This window comes from Dama dama, chromosome 9 (genome assembly GCF_033118175.1).
Source record: "Dama dama isolate Ldn47 chromosome 9, ASM3311817v1, whole genome shotgun sequence".
Classification (NCBI taxonomy): domain Eukaryota; kingdom Metazoa; phylum Chordata; class Mammalia; order Artiodactyla; family Cervidae; genus Dama; species Dama dama.
This window is the reverse complement of record NC_083689.1, coordinates 18123124-18145872: the sequence shown is the minus strand read 5'-3', so window position 1 is coordinate 18145872 and position 22749 is coordinate 18123124. Positions and strand designations below refer to the sequence as shown.

Below are 22749 nucleotides of genomic sequence, written 5' to 3'. Positions count from 1 at the left end.
TGTCTCCTGTGTTGTTAGGCAGGTTCTTTACCACTATCTCCACCTGGGGAGTCCACAATGGAATATTACTCAGCCATAAAAAGGAATAAAGTTCTCACACATGCTATACCATGGATGAACCTCGAAAACATTATGCTCAGTGAAGAGGCCAGACAAAAAAGGACAAATAGTGTATGATTCTACCTATATGGAACATCTAACATTTTGGGAAGATGAAAAAGTTCTGAAAACAGTCTCATGGGGGAGGGATAATTGGGAGGTTGGGATCGACAAATACATATTACTGCATATAAAATCGATAACTCAGAAGGACCTACTCTATAGCACAAGGAACTACTCAATACTCTGTAATGACAGATATGGGGATAGAATATAAAAAAGAGTGGATATGTGTATATGTATAATTGATTCACTGTGAAGTACACCTGAAACTAATACAACATTGTAAATCAACTCTACTCCAATAAAAATGAATGAAAAATAAATAAATAAAAACTAAAAATTGAAAAAAATAGTGTTGATAGTTTTACAACACCACAGAGGTAATTAATACCACTGAATTGACCCTTAAAAATGGTTTAAATGGCAAATTCTATGATACATGTATTTTACTACAACTTAAAAAAATTAATACTGCAATGTACCATACTCCACTGAATTGTACATTTTAAAGAGCAAATTATATGGTATGTGAATTATATCTCAATAAAAGTTATATATATATATATATATATATATATATACACACACAAACACACATATATATATACACACACACACATATATATATATACACACATACATATATCTCTCCCTGGTTTTAACTTAGAGATTTGGAAGCTTCCATCATTGTCACTTGCAACTGCCTCTCAACAAAAGTGAGTGCCACTGGTAACTGTAGGCAGTAATATTCCTACAGGACAACCTAGTTTCTCGACAAACTGTGCTTGTGAGACATCACTGCAACACAATAGAAAGATGACGTCTACCCACCTTCACTCACTTCCTCACCCACATCTCATGCTTCTAATTGATAGCATCTCATTGCCATATGGAAATCTAGCTGCAAGAGAGTCTGGAAAACACAGTTTTTAGCTTTGAAGCTTCTGTAGTATAGGAAGGCACACTAGAGGTTTGGGATGGTGCTGAGACAGTTCATTGTCTCTTGGTTTTGATACACAGAATTTTTTCCCTCTTTCAAAGGTAAAAGTTTCATATCCTCCACCCCTACCCCCTTGTTTTCTATCCAATATAGTTTAAATGAGGCTAACTCCTCTTTCTGGTTCCAGAGGGGTGATCTATGAACCAGAGGTCTGGTCAGGCTACACAGTCAAGTCCTCTGAAATATGATTGGCTCAGAGATAGGCACGTAACTTGAGATGGGCCAATGAGAGTCATTATTTTGCAAGCTCTCTTTTTGCTAAAGCTGCTGAGCTTGGAAGATGAAAGCTTCTGGGAAGTATCTACGTCATCTCCTGGCTAAAAGAGATCCCTTATAGAGAATAGGGATTAAAAAGCAGAGACATCACTTTGCTGACAAAGGTCTGTTTAGTCAAAGCTAAGGTTCTTCTAGTAGTCATGTATGGATGTGAGAGTTGGACTATAAAGAAGGCTGAGTGCCAAAGAATTGATGCATTCAAACTGTGGTGCTAGAGAAGGCTCTTGAGAGTGCCCTGGACAGCAAGGATATCCAACCAGTCAATCCTAAAGGAAATAAATCCTGAATATTCATTGGAAGGACTTATGCTGAAGTTGAAGTTCCAATACTTTGGCCACCTGATGCAAAGAGCCAACTAATTGGAAAAGACCCTGGTGATGGGAAAGATTGAGAGCAGGAGGAGAAGGGGGCAACAGAGGATGAGATGGTTGGATGGCATCACTGACTCAGTGGACAGGAGTTTGAGCGAACTCTGGGAGATAGTGAAGGACAGGGGTCCTGATGTGCTGCAGTCCAAGGGATCACAAAGAGTCGGACATGACTGAGTGGCTGAACAACAATAACATAGAGAATAGCAGAGATGATACATGGGGAGAGACAGAATTCTGATGATAGAACAGAGTCCCTGGATCCACCCATGCCTGCATTCCATTACCTCTGGATTTTTTTTTTTTCAGTTATGTGAGATAATAGATAGTCTTTACTGTTTAAGACAGTTCAAGTTGTCTTTCTGCTACTTGCTATCAAAGGAGCACTGAATAATATATGGTGGGATTAGCAAGAGCAAAGGCATGGATAGACATGCATGGCTTAAGTTCATTTACTCATTAAATTATTCTTGATCATCTTGTCCATGTCAGGCCCTGTGCAGAGTGAAGGAAAACAAAGACCTGGACTGTTTCTTCTTCTAGCTGGACACATAGAGGGGTCATAGGTGAGGAAAGCTAATGGACCCAACAACACCTGATGAGAGTTGGCAGGGATCCACTGCTCACCTACTCTACCTCTGCACACTGTGTCGAGCCGACTGCCGGTGCCAGACCCCAAGCCACCTGGCCCCACAGTTTTGTCGTACAGGGTCCTTGAGAAGCTGATCTCTTTTCAACGCTGGGGCTCAGTTCTGACCACTACACTAACCACAGAGGAAGGCAGACACCACGCTCATCATAGCGTTGACCATGGTGCTGATCTCGAAGCTGACGACGGTACAGCCAGGACGCTGAGCATGACCCTGACCACAGTAAAACCTGATCATGATTTTGATGGTAGCATGGCCAGGGTGTCCCAAGCTAGGTCAGAACCCTGACCACAGCATGACCAGGACAGTGATCGTGACTCTGAGCACAACACAGCCAGGAAGCTGACCACCACACTGACCACAGCACAGTTAAGACCAGTAGCGACCACAGTACTGACTGCAATGCTGACCCCAGTAGAACCAGGATGCTGACGGCAGCACAGATCACAGTTTAACAGGACACTGACTACAGCGTGATCAGGACACTGAAATTGGCCACCGACCACAGCTGTTGAATGTATTGGTCAGGGTCCAGTCAGAAAAACAGAGCTCACACACCAGATAGTTCAAGAGCAGGGATTTAATATGGGGATTTAGTCACAGAGATGGCAGTTAAGCTTTAAGAGTAAACACGAGAAAGTGAATCTACTCAAGAGTAGCAAGCTACCACCTCCAAGGGCTGAAGCAGCAAAGGAAGGAGGGGGTTACCAGGGTGATGGCCACCTGCAGGAGCTGAATGAACCATGGTGAGGACTCCCAATGGCGCTGATGTCCAAACTGACAAGTACAATCAGGACACCGACTATGACCCTGACCACAGTATGACCTGATCATAATTTTAATATATCCTTCATTGTAGTAATGCCCTCTGGGAATTGAGCGCTGACGAGGTGCTTTCTTTATGCATGAATCACAAAGTCCCCAACAACTCAAGAGGAAACAGTTCTCCCAAGAGAATGAAAGCTCTTTGCCTGGCACTGCATGGCCGAGAAGGGACAGACCAGGGTGGAACCCAGGTCTTATCATATAACAAGCTCTTTCTCCTTGCTTTAGGGGCTTCCCTGGTGGCTCAGAGGTTAAAGCGTCTGCCTCCAATGCCGGAGACCCAGGTTCGATCCCTGGGTTGGGAAGATCCCCTGGAGAAGGAAATGGCAACTCACTCCAGTATTCTTGCCTGGAGAATCCCATGGTTGGAGGAGCCTGGTAGGCTACAGTCCACAGGGTCACAAAGAGTCGGACAAGACTGAGCGACTTCACTTCTCCTTGCTTGACAAAAACATCCATAACTTGTTATCTGTCCCACACAGTAGGATCAGCAAAATTCCATGCTTCCCCATTCCCAGTATTTATGATTGATTCCTCTATAATCTGATGGGCTTGCTCCCTCACTACCCCTTCCCCCCAAAAAAGCCATAGAGGGACTTTGGAGAGAGAAGATGATTGGGGAAGCCGATGAGGGGGGAGGCAGAGAAAGGATGGAGGCAGGACAAGGACGCCCTTCATATGCAAATAGCTTCGTGTGGAGGTGGCGTTAACACCGATTCTCTTAGGATTCTAGTCTTCTGTCTTGGGCCATTGAAATGAGAGGGAGAGACTGTCCCAGGTGTGGTGGGGGAAGGGAGACTGAGCCCGAGGACCCCTGGAGAAGAGGAGGAGGTGAAAACAAGGTTCCCACCAGCTGGACACCCGCTTCGGCCTAGTCTAACGATCTCCCGCCCCCTGTATCTGTCTTCCTTTTTGTCCCCATCTTCCACCCCACCCCTCGCCCGCCTTGTCATGGCCGTGACCCCTTCCTGCAAAGAAGAGTTTCACAGACCCTGCCTCAGTTTCTCTGTTCACTCCTGACTTCTTTAAACATGAGGCCTCTCAAAGTCTCTTTGGCTACCAGGCCTTCCTCCTACTACTCCGTCCCTAGATCCCTCTCCCACCCCCCACTGACAACGTAGGAAATGTCCTGGGAGGGGGAAACTGACAGCCACGTGATGGAACCTCACTCCCCACCCCCATCTCCATGACCACTCCCTCCATGGCCTTGGGGTTCTGGGTCGCGTCCCCAGCTACCCTCCCCTTCTTCCTTCCATCTTCCATCTTCCTTCCCCCTCCTCCCCACCCCCAGACCCAGCAAGATCCGCTCCCGAAAACGAGCTGGGGGTTGGGCGGGGGGGCGGAGCCCGCAACAAAGACTCTGAGCGCGCGCGGGGGGCGGGGGTGGGGCGGGATCCCAGCCGCCGGCGAGGCGGGGGAGGCGGCGGCGGCGGAGGGTCGCCCTGGCCGGCGGGCGGGCGGGGTCGCGCCTGGTGGCGGTCCCCGGGCCGAGGCGCCGCTAGGGCGGGCGGGGGACGGGACGCCGGGCCGGGGGCACGTCATGTGGCCGCTTGCGGTCCCGCCGCCGCCGCCGCTGCTGCTGCTGCTACTGTGTTCAGGCCTCGCCGGACAGGTAGGGGCCCGGCGGGCAGGTGCGGGCTGGAGGGCTCCAGGAGGGGAGGGGGCTCAGGGGGACCCGCAGAAACGGGGCTGGGGGCTCCATGCCCCGCCCCGGGGCGGTGAGGCAAGGGGGGGTCGCCGCGGGGGAGGGGCTGGGCCATCCACCCTGGCTTTGGGAATAAGAAGGGAAGCTTTAAATTCAGCTTCAAAGCATCCTAGGTTGGGGGGACCACCTGGCTCCAGTTTCGGGGTTCTCAACCTCTCGGTGACCCGGAGCCCACACCCGCCATCTCGCTCGAGCTTAGTGGGGTTGTGGGAGGGGACTTCAGGGGGGTTTGGGCATTACTTGTCCTTCACTCCCCCCACCACAGCCCCCCACTCCTCACCAGCACCCCAGTGTGGGCAGGGGGTGGGACTCACCTGTGTGTGACTGATGGGGATGTGTGTGAGGTGCTGGAGGGGTGCTGGGTAAACGTGGGTGCCTTTGTGTACGCTTGGGTGTGACTGAGAGTTTGTGTGTGTGGCTGTGCAGGTGTGGGGCTGGCTGTGCGTGAGTCGGGGCAGGATTGGGAGAGGGTGTGTGTACGTGAGGCAGAGTCTGAGTGTCACAGCTGGAAGCGGTGACTTGAAGGGCTGTTGTGACAGTGCGAGGCTTGTGAGTCTGTGACCCGGAGTTGTGTATCTGTGCGTGACTGGCAGAGTGACAGCAAGTGAGGTCTGTGTTAATCCCAGTGGTATTTGGGCAGCTGCGACCGTGTGTAAAGGACTGTGTGTGTCAGTGTCCCCATGACTCTGTCCATCTGCCTGGGTGTTCTACAAAACGTGTGTGACCAGGTGTGTGGCTGTGTGGGAGCTTTGGGTAACTGTGTCATTCTGTGCCCAAGTCATTCTAAAAGGGGGGGTGTGTGGGGCAAGGACTGTGTGTGCGGACGTGTATATCCATGTGTGTGTCTGCACTGCACACTCCATGCTTTCATGGAAGCATGTCTCGTCTCCATGCTCCCTCACCTCTTGAGCAGGCTTTGCAAAATGAGGGGTGGTCCCAGCTTTCTAATGCTATTGGGAAACCTTTTTCCTCCCCCATCTTGGGGGTGGGAGCCCCCTAAGTTCTCATCTTTAGAAGCTCAGAAGGAAGCTGGAATCCAAAATAATAGAATAATAATTAGGATAACAGCTAACACTTATTAAATGCTTATTATGTGCTGGGCACTGTTTCAAGCACACAGAATGAACTAAGGCATTTAATCAGCAATTAATGGGTGCTCATGTTACCTCACTTTACAGATGGGGAAACCAAGGCACTGGAAAGTTAGGGCACTTGCTTAAGCTCAGACAGTTAGGGTGTGGCAGAGCTAGGACTGAACCAAGGCTGTCTGGCTCCTGAACCCACACATTTACCATCCTGTTAAATAATCCACTCCATGGGTGTGGACAGTGCCTGTGTAGACACTAGAAGAGTTTCTAGGTAGAAACTCGGAGGAAGAACAGTCCTGATACCGTCTCCTTTGTGGTCAAGAGAAGAAAGAGGGACTTCCCTGACAGTCCAGCGGTTAGGACTCTGTACTGTCACTACTGAGGGCCCAGCTTCAATCCCTGGTGGGGGAACTAAGATCCCACAAGATGCGTGGTGTGGCAAAAAAAAAAAAAAAGAGAGGGAAGAAGGAAATCAGACTCCTGTGCCCACCCGGGGGCCTGGGGACTTTGGGAGGGATGGAGATCAGACTCTAGGTAGAAGGATTTCTGGGCCACAGAGGACCTCAGGAGGCCCGCTCCTTCACTGTTTCCCCATCACAGTATCCAAGTACTGGCTGGGATGGGGAGTATGCCTAGTGCCATGCATCAGGCTGCACTCTATAGGTGCTCGATTGATATATGAATCCCAAAGAAGTAAAGAAAGTCAGCTGAGGGAGAGACAAGAAACCAAAAGATGCCTACACTCAAGAGAAGGGTGGATAAAAATGCACCAGGAGGGAAGTTGAATTGGGTTTCCAAGAAGGATCCTTGGAACCACCATCTGGGGACTCTTCCCACACCCCTGCTAACCTTTAGGAAACTCTAGATTTTCTGTCCTATGGCCAAGATTGTCTAGGGGTGCGGGAGAGTGCAGTGAGAGGTGCTGTTGGGTGACCCCAGAGGAGGGTGGGAGATGCTTGGGGGCGGGGCTCACATGAAGATTCGTGGAGGAGGAGCTAAATGAGGCTGTTTGGGGGCGGGACTAAACTGAGTCCGTGGAGGCGGGGCTAAATGGTGAATGGGGCGGAGCTTAGCTGGGGTAGTCAGTTGGGGTTGCTGGTCGGGTTCTACCACTAGCTACAGTGGGCGCTACTGTGTTGTGTATCCCAGCTTGCCCACCCAGCCTAGCGCCCCGGGGAAGAGAGAGGTCTGGAAAATGGACACTCTGTCCCCTCTGAGTCTCCTCCATTGTTTCCCAGAACCTCCTCCTCCATCATTGATGGGCCCTGGGCTCCACCAGGGGTCCTTTCTGGAAATCATGCATTTGTCCATTCAGTCAACAGATATGATGAAGCACTGGAGATGCAGCCCTGAACCAAGTCATCAAGTCCCTGCCCTCCTGGGGCTGACCTTGTAGTAGGAGAGACAGACGAAAACCGAATAAATATATGATACAGTGTGAACAACTAAATCAATATATAATACAGTGCAAGTGGTATGAAGAATAATTAAACAGGGTAAAGGGGGTTAAGGGCTTCCCTTGTGGCTTAGTGGTAAAGAATCCACCTGCCAAGCAGGAGATGCAGGTTCTATCCCTGGGTGGGGAAGATCTCCCGGAGAAGGAAATGGCAACCCACTCCAGTATTCTTGCCTGGAGAATCCCATGGATAGAGGAGCCTGATGGGCTATAGTCCATGGCGTCACAAAAGAGTCAGACATTACTTAGTGACTAAACAACAAAGGAGGTTAAAGAATGATGGGGGGGGGGGGGCCAGCTGTTTTAGCAGGTGTGATAGAGACAGTGTCTCTAAGGAGGTAGTATTTGAGGCTCCCTGAGAAGGTGAGAGAGATGCCTTCTGTGTCCAGGGGGGAAGCTTTCAAAGCAGGAACAGCAAGTGCAAAGGCCCTGAGGTAGGAATAAGCTTGGAGTGTTTGAGGAGCAGCAAGAAGGCTGGTGTGGCTAGAGAGAAGTGAGTGAAGGGGAAGTTAAGGGGGAGATGAGGCCAGGGAAGCCAAGAAGGACCAGACCAAGTGGAAACTTGTGGGGTGTGGATGGGAGCTTGGATTTTACCCTGAGAATAGGAACGTAACATGTCAGAGGAGTTGTCCATCCATCCAGGGTCTGGAGCTACCAGAGAGTTTGATAGCTTCAAGGTGCACCATCTTTACTATTAGAAAGATGCTCCCTTCCTGACCACTGGGAAGTCCTCTTTCAGATCTAGCTACATTGGGATTTCCCAGGTATTCTAGTGGTTGAGAATGTACCTGCCAATGCAGGGGACACCGGTTCAATCCCTGGGCTGGGAAGCTGCCACATGCCATGGAGGGCTACTAAGCCTCAGTGTGCCTCGGTTACTGAGCCTGCATTCCCTAGAGCCTGTTCTCTGCAACAAGAGAAGCCACCGTAATGAGAAGCCATTGCAGTTTATACTGCATGCCTCAGGGCCTTTGCACATGTCATTCCCTCTGCCTGGGACACTGTTTCCCTAGGTAGCTACACCTCCTCTGAGCTACACCTCCTCTGTGCTGTTTTTCTTGATAGGCTTTGTCACTAGATTTCCAGGATTTGTTTATTCACTTATTGGGCTTCCTAGGTGGCTCCGTGGTAAAGAATCTGCCTGCCATGCAGAAGACATGGGTTCAGTCCCTGGGTCAGGAGGATCCCCTGGAGAAGGAAATGGCAACCCACTCCAGTGTTCTTGCTTGGGGAATCCCGTGGACAGAGGAGCCTGTCCGGCTACAGTCCATGAGGTCACAAAAGAGTCGGCCATGACTTAGAGACTAAACAACAACAAATTATTGTTTCTCTCCCCCTAGAGGGGCAACTTATCGGGTCTGATGATCTGTTGTATCAGTGTTTACAGCAGAGCCTGACACGCAGTAGGATCTCAAAAACTATCTGTGGAATGAATGGATCAGCCCCTCCTCCTCCTCCCCCCACAGAGTCTCTTTCTTTCTCAAACAGTGGGACTCTTGTGCCAAGGGAAGGTCAGGGAAACAACCCTCCCCTTGGGCTATCCCATACCCATTTTAAGTCAACCGTTTGCTCCTGGATCGCAGGCATTAGGAAAACTCATCTTCATCTGTGCCTAAAAATTCCAGCACTCCAGGGCACCACTATTTAGGATTAAGATGCTGTTCCCCCAGGGCTCCATTAGAAAATGTAAATGTTTCGGGTGGAGGGAAGTAAAAGGAAATCTCGAGGACTCCCAGATAATTAAGTGAATTGGACGTTTTCTTCCTAAGGGGTTGCTGCTGAGCTCAAGCTGAAGGAGCTGGGGCGACATCTAGTGGTAGAATGAGGCTTGCGCAGAGACTGTGTGTGTCCCGTTGACTCTGGTGAGGATGTGCAGGCAGATGCCCTTGGCGGGGGTGTGTCAATCAGAGTCCTGGCTAGGGTGTGAGAACGGTGAGGCACCCGCCTTGAGTGCAAAATTGAAGGAGGTGCCAATAGCTTCAGAAACCAATGTTTTTTGAAAAATATTTATTTTTATTTTTTGGCTGGGGTGGGTCTTCACTGCTGCACGCAGGCTTTCTCTAGTTGAGGCAAGAGGGGGTCTACTCTTCGTTGGGGTGCTCGGGCTTCTCATTGTGGTGGCTTCTCTTGTTGTGGAGCACAGGCGGGCTTCAGTAGTTGAAGCCTGTGGGTTCAGTAGTTGTGGCGCAAGGACTTAGTTGCTCCGTGGTATGTGTGGGATCTTCTTGCACCAGGGATCGAACCAGTGTTCCTTGCATTGCAAGGCAGATTCTTAACCACTGGGATACCTGGGAAGCCCCCAAGATAAATATGTTAATGCAATATTTTAAGAAAATCAAAATCAATGCAAAAAAAAAAAAAAAAAGAAACCATGATAAACAGAATAACAAAATTTTAAATAAAGGCAGAATCCAACACTGCTTTTGCATGACTCACTTCACTCTAACCCTGCCCCAATAGTAGTGTGTCTGTAGTATCCATGCACATATGTGTGTATGTTTAGGAAGCATGTACTTGGCATTGGTCCAACTGGGCACCAGGACACACATGTGCCATATTGACACCTATGGGTATATAGACACAGTGATTCTGTGTCCATACAGGCTGACCACATGGATGTGTGTAGATTTCTCATGATCTCAGCAGCTGGTGTTAGCAATGACTCTGTGTCCCCAGAATTTGGTGGCCAGTGCTTGGGAAACAGTGACTGGCTGTTTTCATTTATTCATGCATTCATGTATTCATTTAGAAAGCATGCATTGTGAGTCTTCCATATTTCGAGCCTTATACCAGACACTGAGGCTGGGTGACTGTTTGAGCTCTCAAGGAGTGAGATGGAAGATTTAACTTCTTTCAAGTTGAGTCTGGCTGTGTTGGGGAGAAGGGCATTGTGGCAGGGGCAGGAGACTTGGTTCGCATTTTTCCAGGAATTCATGTCTGAGAACATTGACTTATCTTCACTTCCAGAACAGAAGCCTGGTCTGTTTCACAACCCCATCCGTTTAGAGTGATAGTTGCTCAGTTGTGTTCAACTCTTTGCGACCCCATGGACTGTAGCTCTGTCTCTGGGGCTTCCCAGGCAAGAATACTGGAATGGGTAACCATTCCCTTCTCCAGGGAATCTTCCTGATCCCTGGACCAAACCCAGGTCCCCTGCATTGCAGGCAGATTCTTTACCATCTGAGCCACTGGGGAAGGCCTCATCCATTCAGAGCTCAGTCACAAATCAAGGAGAAACCAGAAGGAGCAGAGAGGAGTCAGAATAGGTTCCATGAAGTCTGTGCAGAGAAATTGACTTGTGTTGCTTCTGGGAAATCCAGTAGGTTCTCAGTGCTGGTTTACTCTTAAAAAAAAAAAAAAAAAAAAAAAGTGTTACTATTTTTAAAAAATAAACTTTATTTATTTTTAGTTAATTTATTTATTTTTGGTTGTGCTGGGTCTTTGTTGCTCTGGGGCTTTTATATAGTTGCGATGAACGGGGGCTACTCTCGAGTTGCGGTGTGCAGGCTTCTCATTGCGGTGGCTTCTCTTGTTGCAGAACCCGGGCTCTAGGGCGCTTGGGCATCCGTACTTGCAGCATACCAGCTCAGTAGTTGTGGCTCCTGGGCTCTCATTTTAAGGTGTGTAAGGCAGTTCTTCATTGTGGCCTCAATTTGCATTTCATTAAGTGATGTTGGAAAAAGAAGAATTAGTGATGTTGAGCATCTTTTCATGTGTTTGTTTGCCATTTGTATATCTTCTTTGGAGAAATGTCTAGTCAAGATTTTTGTCCATTTTCAAAATTGGGATGTCTGCTCTTTTTGTTGTTTAAATACAAGGTTTTTAAAGCCAGGAATGAGACATGGTTGGATTCGTAAGAGGGAGGGATCCTCTGGTTGTAACTTGGAAGACAGGCCAGTATAGGGAGAGTAAAGGTATGAAAACAGAATTATCACAAGAGCTAACAAAACCGGAGGCAAGTTGGTGGCAGCCATGCGTAGGGCAGGACCAACATTTAGGGGGCAGGGGGAATGTACCTCTCATTGTATAGTGTCCAAAGTCCTCAGCCAGGCCTACTGGATCTTTTGGAGTCTTCTCTTGGAATTCTGAACCAGGCAGGAAAGCAGAGATGGCAAGACAGAGAATTCCAGGGAGAAAATGCTTCAACACCATTTCTAAACACTTGCTGTAACCAAGCAAATAAAACAAAAAACAACTCAAGGCAGGCACAGGCTGGAAGATTAACACCATGTGTGTTCTGAGGAATGCAAAGCTGTGTACGTGTGGACAGAAATTCATGCCTTTCCTCTGTGTGAATGAAATATGGAAGCCAACACGGTCCCTTCAACAGAGGCCACTTGGCTTCTTGTAAAGGACACTGAGTTTTGCTTGGTTTATGTTTTCTAGCTTTTCTACTGGACATTCTAGCATTTTTACCTGCTGCACATCAAACAGAAATGACATTTACGTTTTATACTTGGTTGTTGTTAAGTTGCTAAGTCGTGACCGACTCTTCTAGGACTCTATGGACTATAGCCCGCCAGGCTCCTCTGTCCACGGGATTCCCCAGGCAAGAAAACTGGAGTGGGTTGTCTTCTTTCTCCAGGGGATCTTCCCAGATCAGAGACTGAACCCGGCTCTCCCGCACTGGCAGACAGATTCTTTGCCACTGAGCCACCTGGGAAACCTCTTTATGCTTGGTACTTTAGTTCATATTTTTGAGTGAACTTCCTTCTTGACATAAAACATATCTACAAAGAGGTATGCAAATCATAACAGTGCTCTTTAGAAATTGTCTTAAAATGACATAATGTGACCGGTACCGGGTTGAGAGACAGAACTTGGTAAGAATCCGGAGCCCCCCGATGCCTCTTTTAGTTGCTATCTGCACTTTCACATTCCCCATCCACCTAGTGTAACCACTGAGCCGGCGTCTCTCACTATGCACTGGTTTGACCTGCTCTTCAACTTAATGAAGTCACTAAATATATAGTTTTTGGTGCCTAGTTTCTTTTGCTCAGCATAATGCTTGTCAGATTCCTCCATATTATTGTTTTATGGTAGATTGCTTTTTTCTATTGCTTTGTGGTGTTCCATTGTGTGAATACATCGAGTGTGATATATCCATTCTAATGTTTCTCGGCATTTGGGTTGGTGAAGTTTGTGGCTGACACGAACATTCTTCAATAAACACTCTGACGCATACCTTTAGTGATGCTTGTTTGTATTTCTGTTGGGTGTACATATACAGTAGATTCTCTTTTTTCAAAGTGATTATGTTCTATAAAGAATTAGTGAAGACTGAATGCTGAGAATACTGAGTCACCACGGGATTCGATTCCTGCAAGGCTCTGGTCACATTTTTGTTTACCAAACAATATGCAAACCCCTTTTATGAATGTTGGTGTTGAAAAATGCTTTATTTAATATATGTTGCTGATTCACTGGCATCAGACTCATGGCCAAAGGCATTCTTTTTTGAAAACTTAGTTAAATTAATTTATTTGGTCTTAGCTGTGGCTCGCGGGATCTTGTGTCATGTGGGATCTTTCCTTGCGGTGCATGGACTTTCTCTAGCTGTGTCTCTAGGGTTCAGTAGTTGCGGCAAGGGGGCTCTCTCATTCTGGCGCACAGGCTCCGGAGCATGCAGGCTTATCAGTTGCAACACTCAGGCTTAGTTACTCCTCAGCATATGCGATCTTAGTTCCCCCAACCAGGGCTCAAACCTGCATCCCCTGCATTGCAAGGCAGATTCTTAACCACTGGACCACCAACTGAGTCCCCCAAAGACACTCTTGAGCAAAGCTTGTCAATGAGCCCTATTTTCTCTCGAAGACACTTTACAACCTTCTTTTGCCTAGAACCTAGACAGAACTTAGCAATGTGCATGTGGTCCCTTAAAACAGCAAGATCACCAATAAAATACACGAGAATGTGAAAATTTCAGCATCAAGTAGACTGTGAGAAAGAACGTTGTTTGCAGTTATGAGAACTGAAACAAGAGGCCCACAGCATGGCTGCACTGGATCTCCATTGGGAACCTGCATGTCAGTGACTCATTTTTGCTACCCTGTGAACATCCATGGATCACCACAAAAGTTCCAGGAGGATTGATTTTGGGGTTATGGATAAATTGTAGTGAGTAGGTGAGTTTGACAACTTGGAACCCACAAATAGTGAGACTCAAGTATATATACCTAGGAGAAGGACTGCTGGGTCATAGGGGAGGAATATGGGCTTCCCAGGTGGTTCAGTGGTAAAGAAGCTGCCTGCCAATACAGGAGATGCAGGAGACACAAGTTTGATCCCTGGATCAGTAAGATCCCCTGGAATAGAAAATGGCAACCTACTCCAGTATTTTTGCCTGGAGAATCCCATGGACAGAAGAGCCTGGTGGTGTACAGTCCCTGGGATCACAGAGAGTCAGATATGACTTAGTAACTGAACACATACACAGGGGAGGAATATATTGAACTTGAGGAGGTAAGTGCCAAACAGTCTTCCGAAGTTTCAAAGACTCTTCAAAGAGTTTACCAATTTACTGTCCCACTGGTAGTGTCTAGGCATTCCAGTTGCTCTTCATCATTACCAACACTTGGTGTTGTCTTTCCGTTTCACTTTAGACATTCTGAGGACTTCCCTGGTGGCTCAGATGGTAAAGCATCTGTCTACAATGTGGGAGACCTGGGTTCAGTCCCTGGGTCGGGAAGATCCCCTGGAGAAGGAAATGGCAACCCACTCCAGTACTACTGCCTGGAAAATCCCATGGATGGCAGAGCCTGGTAGGCTACAGTCCATGGAGTCGCAAAGAGTCAGACACGACTGAATGATTGAACTGAACTTAGCCATTCTGATGGGTGTATAGTGGTTTCACATTTTGGGTTTAATTTACATTTCATGATGACTAATAATATTTAAATACCTTTTCACATGTTTATTGACCACTTGAGTATTCCTTTTTGTGAAATGCCTTTTTAAGTCTTTTGCCCATTTTGCTATTAGGCTGTCTGCCTTTTTCTTATTAATTTGTAAGAATATGTGCTTTGTATACATCCAAATGTTGTATCTGTATTTCTGTTTCTCATATCAATTAAAATTAGGATATCAGTTCTTTGCTGGACATAGGATTGCAAATATCTTCTCCTACTGTGTAGCTTGTCTTTTCATTCTCTTAATGTCTTTGATAAATAGAATTTAATTTGAATGTAGTTTATTTCTTACTATGGTATGTTCTTTTTTTTTTTTTTTTTAACAAATGAACTTCAATTATTCTTGGCTGTGCTGGGTCCTCGTTGTGCTGCTTCTCTGGTTGCAGCTTGCAGGCTTAGTTGCCCCTCAGTATGTGGGATCTTAGTTCCTTGACTAAGGACCAAATCCACATCCCATGCTTCGGAAGGATAATTCTTAACCACTGGACTAACCAGGGAAGTCCCTGAATGTAGTTTAAATAATAATGTTTTCCCTTCAAGGTTAGTGCTTGTTGGTGTCCTGTTTTAGAAATCTTTGCCCACCCCACAGTAATGAAGATATTCTTCTATATTTACTTAAAATACTCATTGTTAATCTCTCACATTTAGATGTAAAATCCACCTGGAATTGATTTTTGTATATGACGTGAGGTACAGATCCACGTTTATTCTTTCCCCTTTGAATAGGGCCGAATGACCCAGGAACAGGCCCCAGAGTCTGGGCCAGATTCCAGGGGGTCTTGGAAAAATTTCTTTGCATCTCTGTGCCACTATTTCCTCATTTAAAAAATTGGAATTGTAACCCTGTCTACTTCATATTGGTATTCTGAGGGTAAATGAGTTATCACACATACACTGCTACAAACGGTGCCTAGCTCATGATGTTGTTGTTGTTGTTCAGCTGCTAAATTGTGTCCAGCTCTTTGCAACTCCATGGACTGCGGCACGCCAGGCTTCCCTGTCCTTCACTATCTCTCAGAGTTTGCTCAAATTCATGTCCATTGGTTGGTGATGCTATCTAACCATCTTAGCCTCTTCTCTCCCCTTCTCCTCTTGCCTTCAATCTTCCCCCAGCATCAGAGTCTTTTCCAATGAGTTGGCTATTCGCATCAGGTGGCCAAAGTACTGGAGATTCAGCATCAGTCCTTCCAATGAATATCCAGAGTGGATTTCCTTTAGGGTCAAGTGGTTTGATCTCCTTGCTGTCCAAAGGACTCTCACAAGTCTTCTCCAGCATGATGGTTTGAAAGCATCAATTCTTCAGTGCTCAGCCTCCTTTATGGTCCAACTCTCACATACATACATGACTACTGGAAAAACCATAGCTTTGACTATATGAACCTCTGTTGGCAAAATAATGTCTCTGCTTTTTAATACACTGTCTAGGTTTGTCATAGCGTTCCTTCCAAGGAAAGCTCATGCTGCTGCTGCTGCTGCTGCTAAGTCGCTTCAGTCATGTCCGACTCTGTGCGACCCCACAGACAGCAGCCCATCAGGCTCCCCCCATCCCTGGGATTCTCCAGGCAAGAACACTGGAGTGGGCCGCCATTTCCTCCTCCAGTGTATGAAATTGAAAAGTGAAAGTGAAGTCACTCAGTCGTGTCTGACGCTTCGCGACCCCATGGACTGCAGCCTACCAGGCTCCTCCATCCATGGGATTTTCCAGGAAAGAGTACTGGAGTGGGGTGCCATCGCCTTCTCATGATAAGTACTCAATAAACCTTAGCAGTTATTGTTGCTGTTTCTGACAGTTACAAACTTTTTTTCCTCCTGATAATTTTCAGGTCAGGGAAAAAAGATTTCTCCTCATGGCTCTGGTATGTTCAGGTTGCTGTAATAGAATAACATAGACTAGGTGGCTTACAGACAACAGAAATCTATTTCAGTTCTGGAGTTGGGGAAGTCCCGGATCAAAGTGAAAGTGCTGGTAGGTTTGGTGTCTGGTGAGGACCAGTTTCTTGGTGTCTTCTCACTGTGTCCTCATGTTGGAAGGGAGAGGGAGCTCTCTGGGGTCTCTGTATAAGGGCGCTAATCCCATACAGGAGGGCTCCACCCTCAGGACCTAATCACCTCCCAAAGACTTCACCTCCAGACACTACCACATTGAAGGTTAGCTTTCAGCATGTGAATTTGGAAGGAGTAGGGGGCTACTGACATTCAATCTGTAGCACTCCCCAGCACGATGTTTAGAGAGGTGATGGTGACAGTGAAAAAGGGACACTTTCTGGAGATTTTTCTACATCAATTTCAGCTGGCATTGGTGACAATATGAATGGAGGAGTAGGGACAGAGAAAGAACACAAGAGGGGCGTAATTGATAGTTTCTGACTGTGGGTACATCTGGGCCGGGACCAGGGCAAGCAAGAAATCTAGGATGTAGAATTTAAGGAAGGGACTTCCTTGGTGGCCCAGTGTAAGACTCCGTGCTTCCACTGCAGGGGTTGTGGGTTCAGTTCCTGGTTGGGGAATTAAGACCTCACATGCTGCAAAAAAAAAAAAAAAAAAAAATTAAGGAAGAACTCATTCTCATATGTCAGTACAGGGTTCCTTGCGGGAGGAAGCTTTCAGGGAAAGTTTAGGGATGGTCCCCCTTTTAAACAGTTTTTTTGAGGTATAATTTACATATCATTGGTCTTTGGTAGCTCAGACAGTAAAGAATCCACCTGCAATGCAGAAGACTTGGGTTTGATCCCTGGGTCGGGAAGATCCCCTGGAGAGGGAAATGGCAACCCACTCCACTATTCTTGCCTGGAGAATCCCATGGACAGAGGAGCCCAGTGGGCTACAGTCCATGGGGTTGCAAAGAGTCTGACACAATTGAGCGACTTTCATTTTCACTTTGTATACCGTTACATCCACCTAACTGTGCAACTCAATGACTTTTAGTAAATTTTCAAAGTTGTGCAAACATCATCCCAATCTAGTTTGAGGACATTTATATCACTTGCAAAAGATCCCTCACACCTGTTCGCAGTTCATTCCCACCCATCCCATTTCAGACAATCACTACTCTAATTTCTTTGTCTCTATATTGGCCTTTTCTGGACATTTTGTGTAAATAGAAGTCATACAAAATGTGGCCTTTTGTATCTGATTTCTTTCACTTAGCAAAATATGTTTAAGGTTCACCCATGTTGAAGCATAGATCAGTCGTTTGTTCCTTATTATTGTTTTTAAACATGTATTTAGTTTTGGTTGTGCTGTGAGGTCTTTTCTCTAGCTGCATTGAATGGGGGCTACCCTTTGTTGCTGTGTGCAGGCTTTCACTGAAGTGGCTTCTCTTGTTGTGAAGTGCTGACTCTAGGGTGCTCAGGGCCTGTGGGCTCAGTAGTCGAGGCTCTAGAGCACAGATGCAATAGTTGTGACACACAGGCTTAATTGTTCTGCCACATGTGGGAACTTCCTGGATCAAAGGATCGAAGCCGTGTCTCTTGCATTGGCAGGCGGATTCTTGACTCCTGAGCCACAGTGGTATGGATGTATTCACCAGTTGATGGATGTACCACAGTGTATGGTACCACAGTACCACCAGTGATGAGCGTTTGAATTGTTTCATTGTGAGCAATGCTGTTATGAATATTCATATGCAAGTCTTTCCGTGGACATATACTTTCATTTCTCTTGAGTGGATGGAATTGTTGAGTCTTATGGTCAGTTTCTGTTCAACATTTTAAGAAACTGCTAAATTGCTTCTCAAAGTAGTTGCAACAGTTTTTTATTTTTTAAATTAATTTTTGGCTCGCTGCACTGGGTCTTTGTTGCTACGCATGGGTTTTCTGTAGCTGCAGTGAGCAGAGGCTACTCTTGGTTGCGGTGCAGGGGCTTCTCACTGAGGTAGCTTCTCTTGTTGAGGAGCAGGGACTCTAGAGCGCAGCTTCAAGTTGTGGCGCATGGGCTTAGTTGCTCTGCGGCATATAGGATCTTCCTGGATCAGGGATAGAACCCATGTTCCCTGCATTGGCAGGTGGATTCTTACCCACTGGGCCATCAGAGAAGTCTGCAACATTTTATGTTTCCACTAGCAAGAGGATTTGGTCTCTTCACATCATCACCAGCACCTGCTTCTTCCTGTCTTTTTGATTGAGGTTTTTTCTGGTGGATGTCATATGTGATTAGTCCTGTGAAAGACACAGGTGGAGATGTGCACGGAGGAGATGGGCATAGGAATTTGAGCTGTAGGTGGAGATATGGCCTATAGAAATACCTTTGGGAGTCTCAGTTGTAGATTCAGTCAGTTCAATCATTCTTGAGCACCTGTGCATGCGTGCGTGTGTGCTCAGTCGCTTTAGTCGTGTCCAACTTTTTGTGACACTTTGGATTGTAGCCCACCAGGCTCCTCTGACCATGGGATTTCCCAGGCACGAATACTGGAGTGGGTTGCCGTGCCTTCCTCCAGGGCATCTTCCTGACCCAGGGATTGAACTCGTGTCTCCTGCATTGCAGGCAGATTCTTTATCTACTGAGCCACCCAGGAAGCCCCTTGAGCACCTACTATATGCCAAGCACTATCCTAAGCTGTAAGGATGCAGCTGTGGAAAACACAGGCATGTAGGCGCCCTTGTGAAGCTGAAAGTCTAGTGGAAGAGACAGACCAGAAACAAATAAAAGTACAATACAATGTCACATGGTGATAGATATTGTTAAAAAAAAAGTAGAGCAGAGTAAGTGACAGACAGGTGGTAGTGGTTCTGGTGGGTGCTGTCGGAGATGAGGTGGCCAGGGGAGGTCTTTGAGGATACAATGGTCAGATCATTCAGAGTCCAGGCAGGGAAACAAACCACTCCAGGTGTTTCAAAGAGAGGAAATGTATTAATAATATAGAGAATTAGTTTGTCGCGAAATGGAAGAGTTGAGAAGCCACACTGATGGAATGATCAGGGAATCCAGGAATAAGCCACAGCACAAAGCTACTGGAGGGACAAGACAAAAGGCGGGTGTGATGAGGAAGAGGCTCGTGTGTGGGAGCTGGGATCATGGGATCATAAGAGAAGGTATGGCCACTGTCAGAATACACACTCCCACCCTAAGCAGAGAGAGAAAGAAGAAATACCCTGGCCTCTCCCTTCCTCCTCACTCTCCAGTCTCCCTCCAGTGCCTCTCATCGGGTGGGACTAACAGGAAGCCAGGGTACCAGAGAACCTGGGAAATGGAGTTTTCTGGAGAAAGGTAGGGTATGGCTCTGACCTACACAGTGATAGCCCAGAAATATAAGTGAAATAAAGGAATAAACCTTGGACATCCAGTGGTTATGACTCTGCGCTTCCACTGTAGAGGGTGTAGATTCAATCACTGGTCAGGAAACTAAGATCCCTCATGCCACATGGCATGGCCAAATAAATAAATAAATACAGTTAGGGATGTCCCTGGCAGTCCAGTGCTGATAAAACTCTGACTTCCAATGTAGTAAGCCCGGGTTCAATCCCTGGTTGGGGAACTAAGGTCCCACATGCCATTTGTCCCACATGTTTAGTCATTCAGTCATGTCCAACTCATTGTGACCCCATGGACTGTAGCCCGCCTGGCACCTCTGTGCATGGGGAATTCCCAGGCAAGAATACTGGAATGGGTTGCCATTTCCTTTTCCAGGGGATCTTCCCAACCCAGGGATCGAACCTGGGTCTTGAACATTGCAGGCAGACTCTACCATCTGAGCCAACAGGGAAGCTCTCACATATCATGGTACAGCCAAAATAAATAAATACAGTAAAAAAAAAACAAAAAAAAAGAACAAAGAACATGCCTATCTCTGTCAATAGTGAAGACAGCAAGTGCAAAGGTCCTGAGGTGGGAGTGTGCTGAATGGAACCAAAACCCTAGGAGTGAGTATGATGGATGGGCCTAGCACAGAATACAGAATGATAGGGGCTAGGAACCTAGGACAAAGCCCCAGGAGACATTTAGGAAGAAGGCAGGAGACAGTGATGGTGCAGCATTGAATTCAAAGGACAAATGACTTCCAAGAAGAAGGGGATGATCCATGAGGGCTTACCTGTGAGAGTGACTAAATGAGGCTGTGGGATGAACAAATTGTAGGGTCACTGGTCCTTTAGTGAGAGGACTGTGGGAAGCACACAGGAAATGGGAGGTGAGGGAGCAGAGACAGCAAGTGTAGATATAAGTGTGGCCCACTCCTTCAAGGAGTTTGGCTGGGAGGAGCTAGTGCAGTTTCCTATATCACCAACAGTTAGCGAATGCGAGTGTCATCCTGTTCCAAATTCCCTAAACCCGGAGGGCTTGGAGCCTAGTGGCTTGGGGATCTGAAATCAGACCCACCTAGGTCTCAAATTTATCTCCTGGCTCCTCTCTGAGTGGTTTCCTCTCTTGTAAATAGGGAAGATGCTGTGCTTTTCATGGGAGAATTCACCCAGTACTCAGCAAGTGTATTTGCAAAGTGTTCAGCACTCCTAAAATGCAAGCTGTAGTACAAGTAGGCAAAGAGACATCTCATTTTTCTAAAGCTCATTATCAGTCGCAGATAATAACAATGTCAGCTATTTATGAAACACGATGTCCCAGACACACAGCAAAGTGCTTTACAAGCACCATCTCTGCCCAACCTACTCTGCCGCAACCTGCACACTGGTGTCTTTCCTGTTCCTTGAACACTTGCTTCTGTCTCAGGGCCTTTGCACTTGCTCTGCTTCCTGCCTGGAGCTCTTCCTTCAGATATCCAAATGGCTCCCTCCTTCACTTTCTTCAGGTCTCTGCTCAAATGTCACTTTTCCCAACCACCTCGATTAAAGTTTTACTCCCCTACTTAGTCCATATGCCCCTTCCTCTCCACCCCCATTTGTTGTCTGTCTGATCCTATTGTTGTTCAGTCACTCAGTCTTGTCCAGCTTCCTGTGACCCCATGGACTGCAGCACACCAGGCTTACCTGTCCATCACCAACTCCGGGAGCTTGCTCAAACTCATGTCCATTGAGTCGGTGATGCCATCCAACCATCTCATCCTCTATCATCCTCTTCTCCTCCTGCCTTCAGTCTTTCCCAGCATCAGGGTCTTTTCCAATGAGTCAACTCTTCGCATCAGGTGGCCAAAAGTATGGGAGCTTCAGCTTCAGCATCAGTCCTTCCAATGAATATTCAGGGTTGATCTCCTTTAAGATTGACTGGTTTGCTCTCCTTGCAGTCCAAGGGACTCTCAAGAATCTTCTCCAGCACCACAGTTCGAAGGCTTTAGCTCTTTGGCGCTCAGCCTTCTTTATGGTCCAGCATGTGTACATGTGTACATGACTACTGGAAAAACCATAGCTTTGACTAGAAGGACCTTTGTCTGCTACAGAATGTTCATCTCCACAAAGGCAGGGCTTTTTAAATCTGTTGTTCATGGTGCTTGGGACATAGTAGATACTCAATAAATCTTTTGCTTGATTGTCAGGACAGCGGAGCCATTTACAGGCGCTAGGTCCCCAGGTCCTTACAACCATCCACGTTGCAGATGAGGTAACTGAGGCAGAGAGAGGTCATTGCTGGAGGTCAGATAGGGGCAGAACCTGCCTCTCCGGATCGTTAAGCTCAGAAAAAAAGGATTGTTCAAGACCCCCACCGTCCCTACCCCCCATGCCCAGCGCTTCTCCCGAGGGCGGTGAGCGGCCACTACCCAGGAAAGGCCTGAGTCATCGCCGCCTCCAGACGGCGGCGGCCGCGGGCTGAAGGCGACGGTGGCGGCGGCCACGCGAGGTGATGCGGGGACGCCAGGAGGGGGCGTGAGTGCAGGGAAAACAGAGGAAATTAAAACCGGCCGGGCTCTCCTCCTGGCGGCCTGGCCGCCCCCGCCGCCGACTGGTGCGTGGGTGGAAAGTGGGGGGCACCGCTTTCCCCCCTCCTTCGATGGGGCGGGCCCGGGAGCTGGTCTCTGGGGTCTGGAGGAGGGTCCGAAGCATCAGTTCCCCGCCCCCACCTTAAGTTCAAGTTGTGAGTGGAGACCCGCCTGGGACTTGTCTGCAAAAGGCTAGTTCCTGTCTCAGCCGTCGGGGGTGGCCATGCCGCCCCTTGGAGTCATGTGGGGGGGGGGCGTGTCCTCCTGCTGCAAAAGTGACCCCATTCCCGAACCTTCATCCGAGTAATCACATCTATTGGTCTCGGACGCGCCACTCTAGGCTTCCCTCGTCCGAAAACGACCAAGTGGTCCGCAGAGTGGTCCTGGTACCGAGGTGCCCCTTCCCCAAGGAAAGGAGACCCTTGGCCTTCCCATTCAAGGGAGCGCACCAGAGTACCCCCACTCCATGCCTGGGCTCCCAGTTTTTAGGGAGCCGGGGTCGGTGTCCTA

At 47.5% G+C, this 22749-nt stretch overlaps 1 protein-coding gene and 1 non-coding gene across 2 annotated transcripts in view; both read left to right on the top strand.

Annotated features, from left to right (window-relative positions):
- Positions 1-3514: 3514 nt before the first annotated feature.
- Positions 3515-3586, top strand: TRNAW-CCA (transfer RNA tryptophan (anticodon CCA)). Its single transcript has one exon. It is a non-coding gene; the product is annotated as a tRNA-Trp (tRNA).
- A 1194-nt stretch (positions 3587-4780) lies between these two features.
- Positions 4781-22749, top strand: part of OLFM2 (olfactomedin 2) — a 73283-nt gene continuing 55314 nt past the window's right edge. The window contains exon 1 of the mRNA XM_061149248.1: positions 4781-4893. Coding sequence (XP_061005231.1) covers positions 4822-4893 — 72 coding nt within the window. The 5' untranslated portion in view covers positions 4781-4821. The remainder of the gene's footprint in view (positions 4894-22749) is intronic.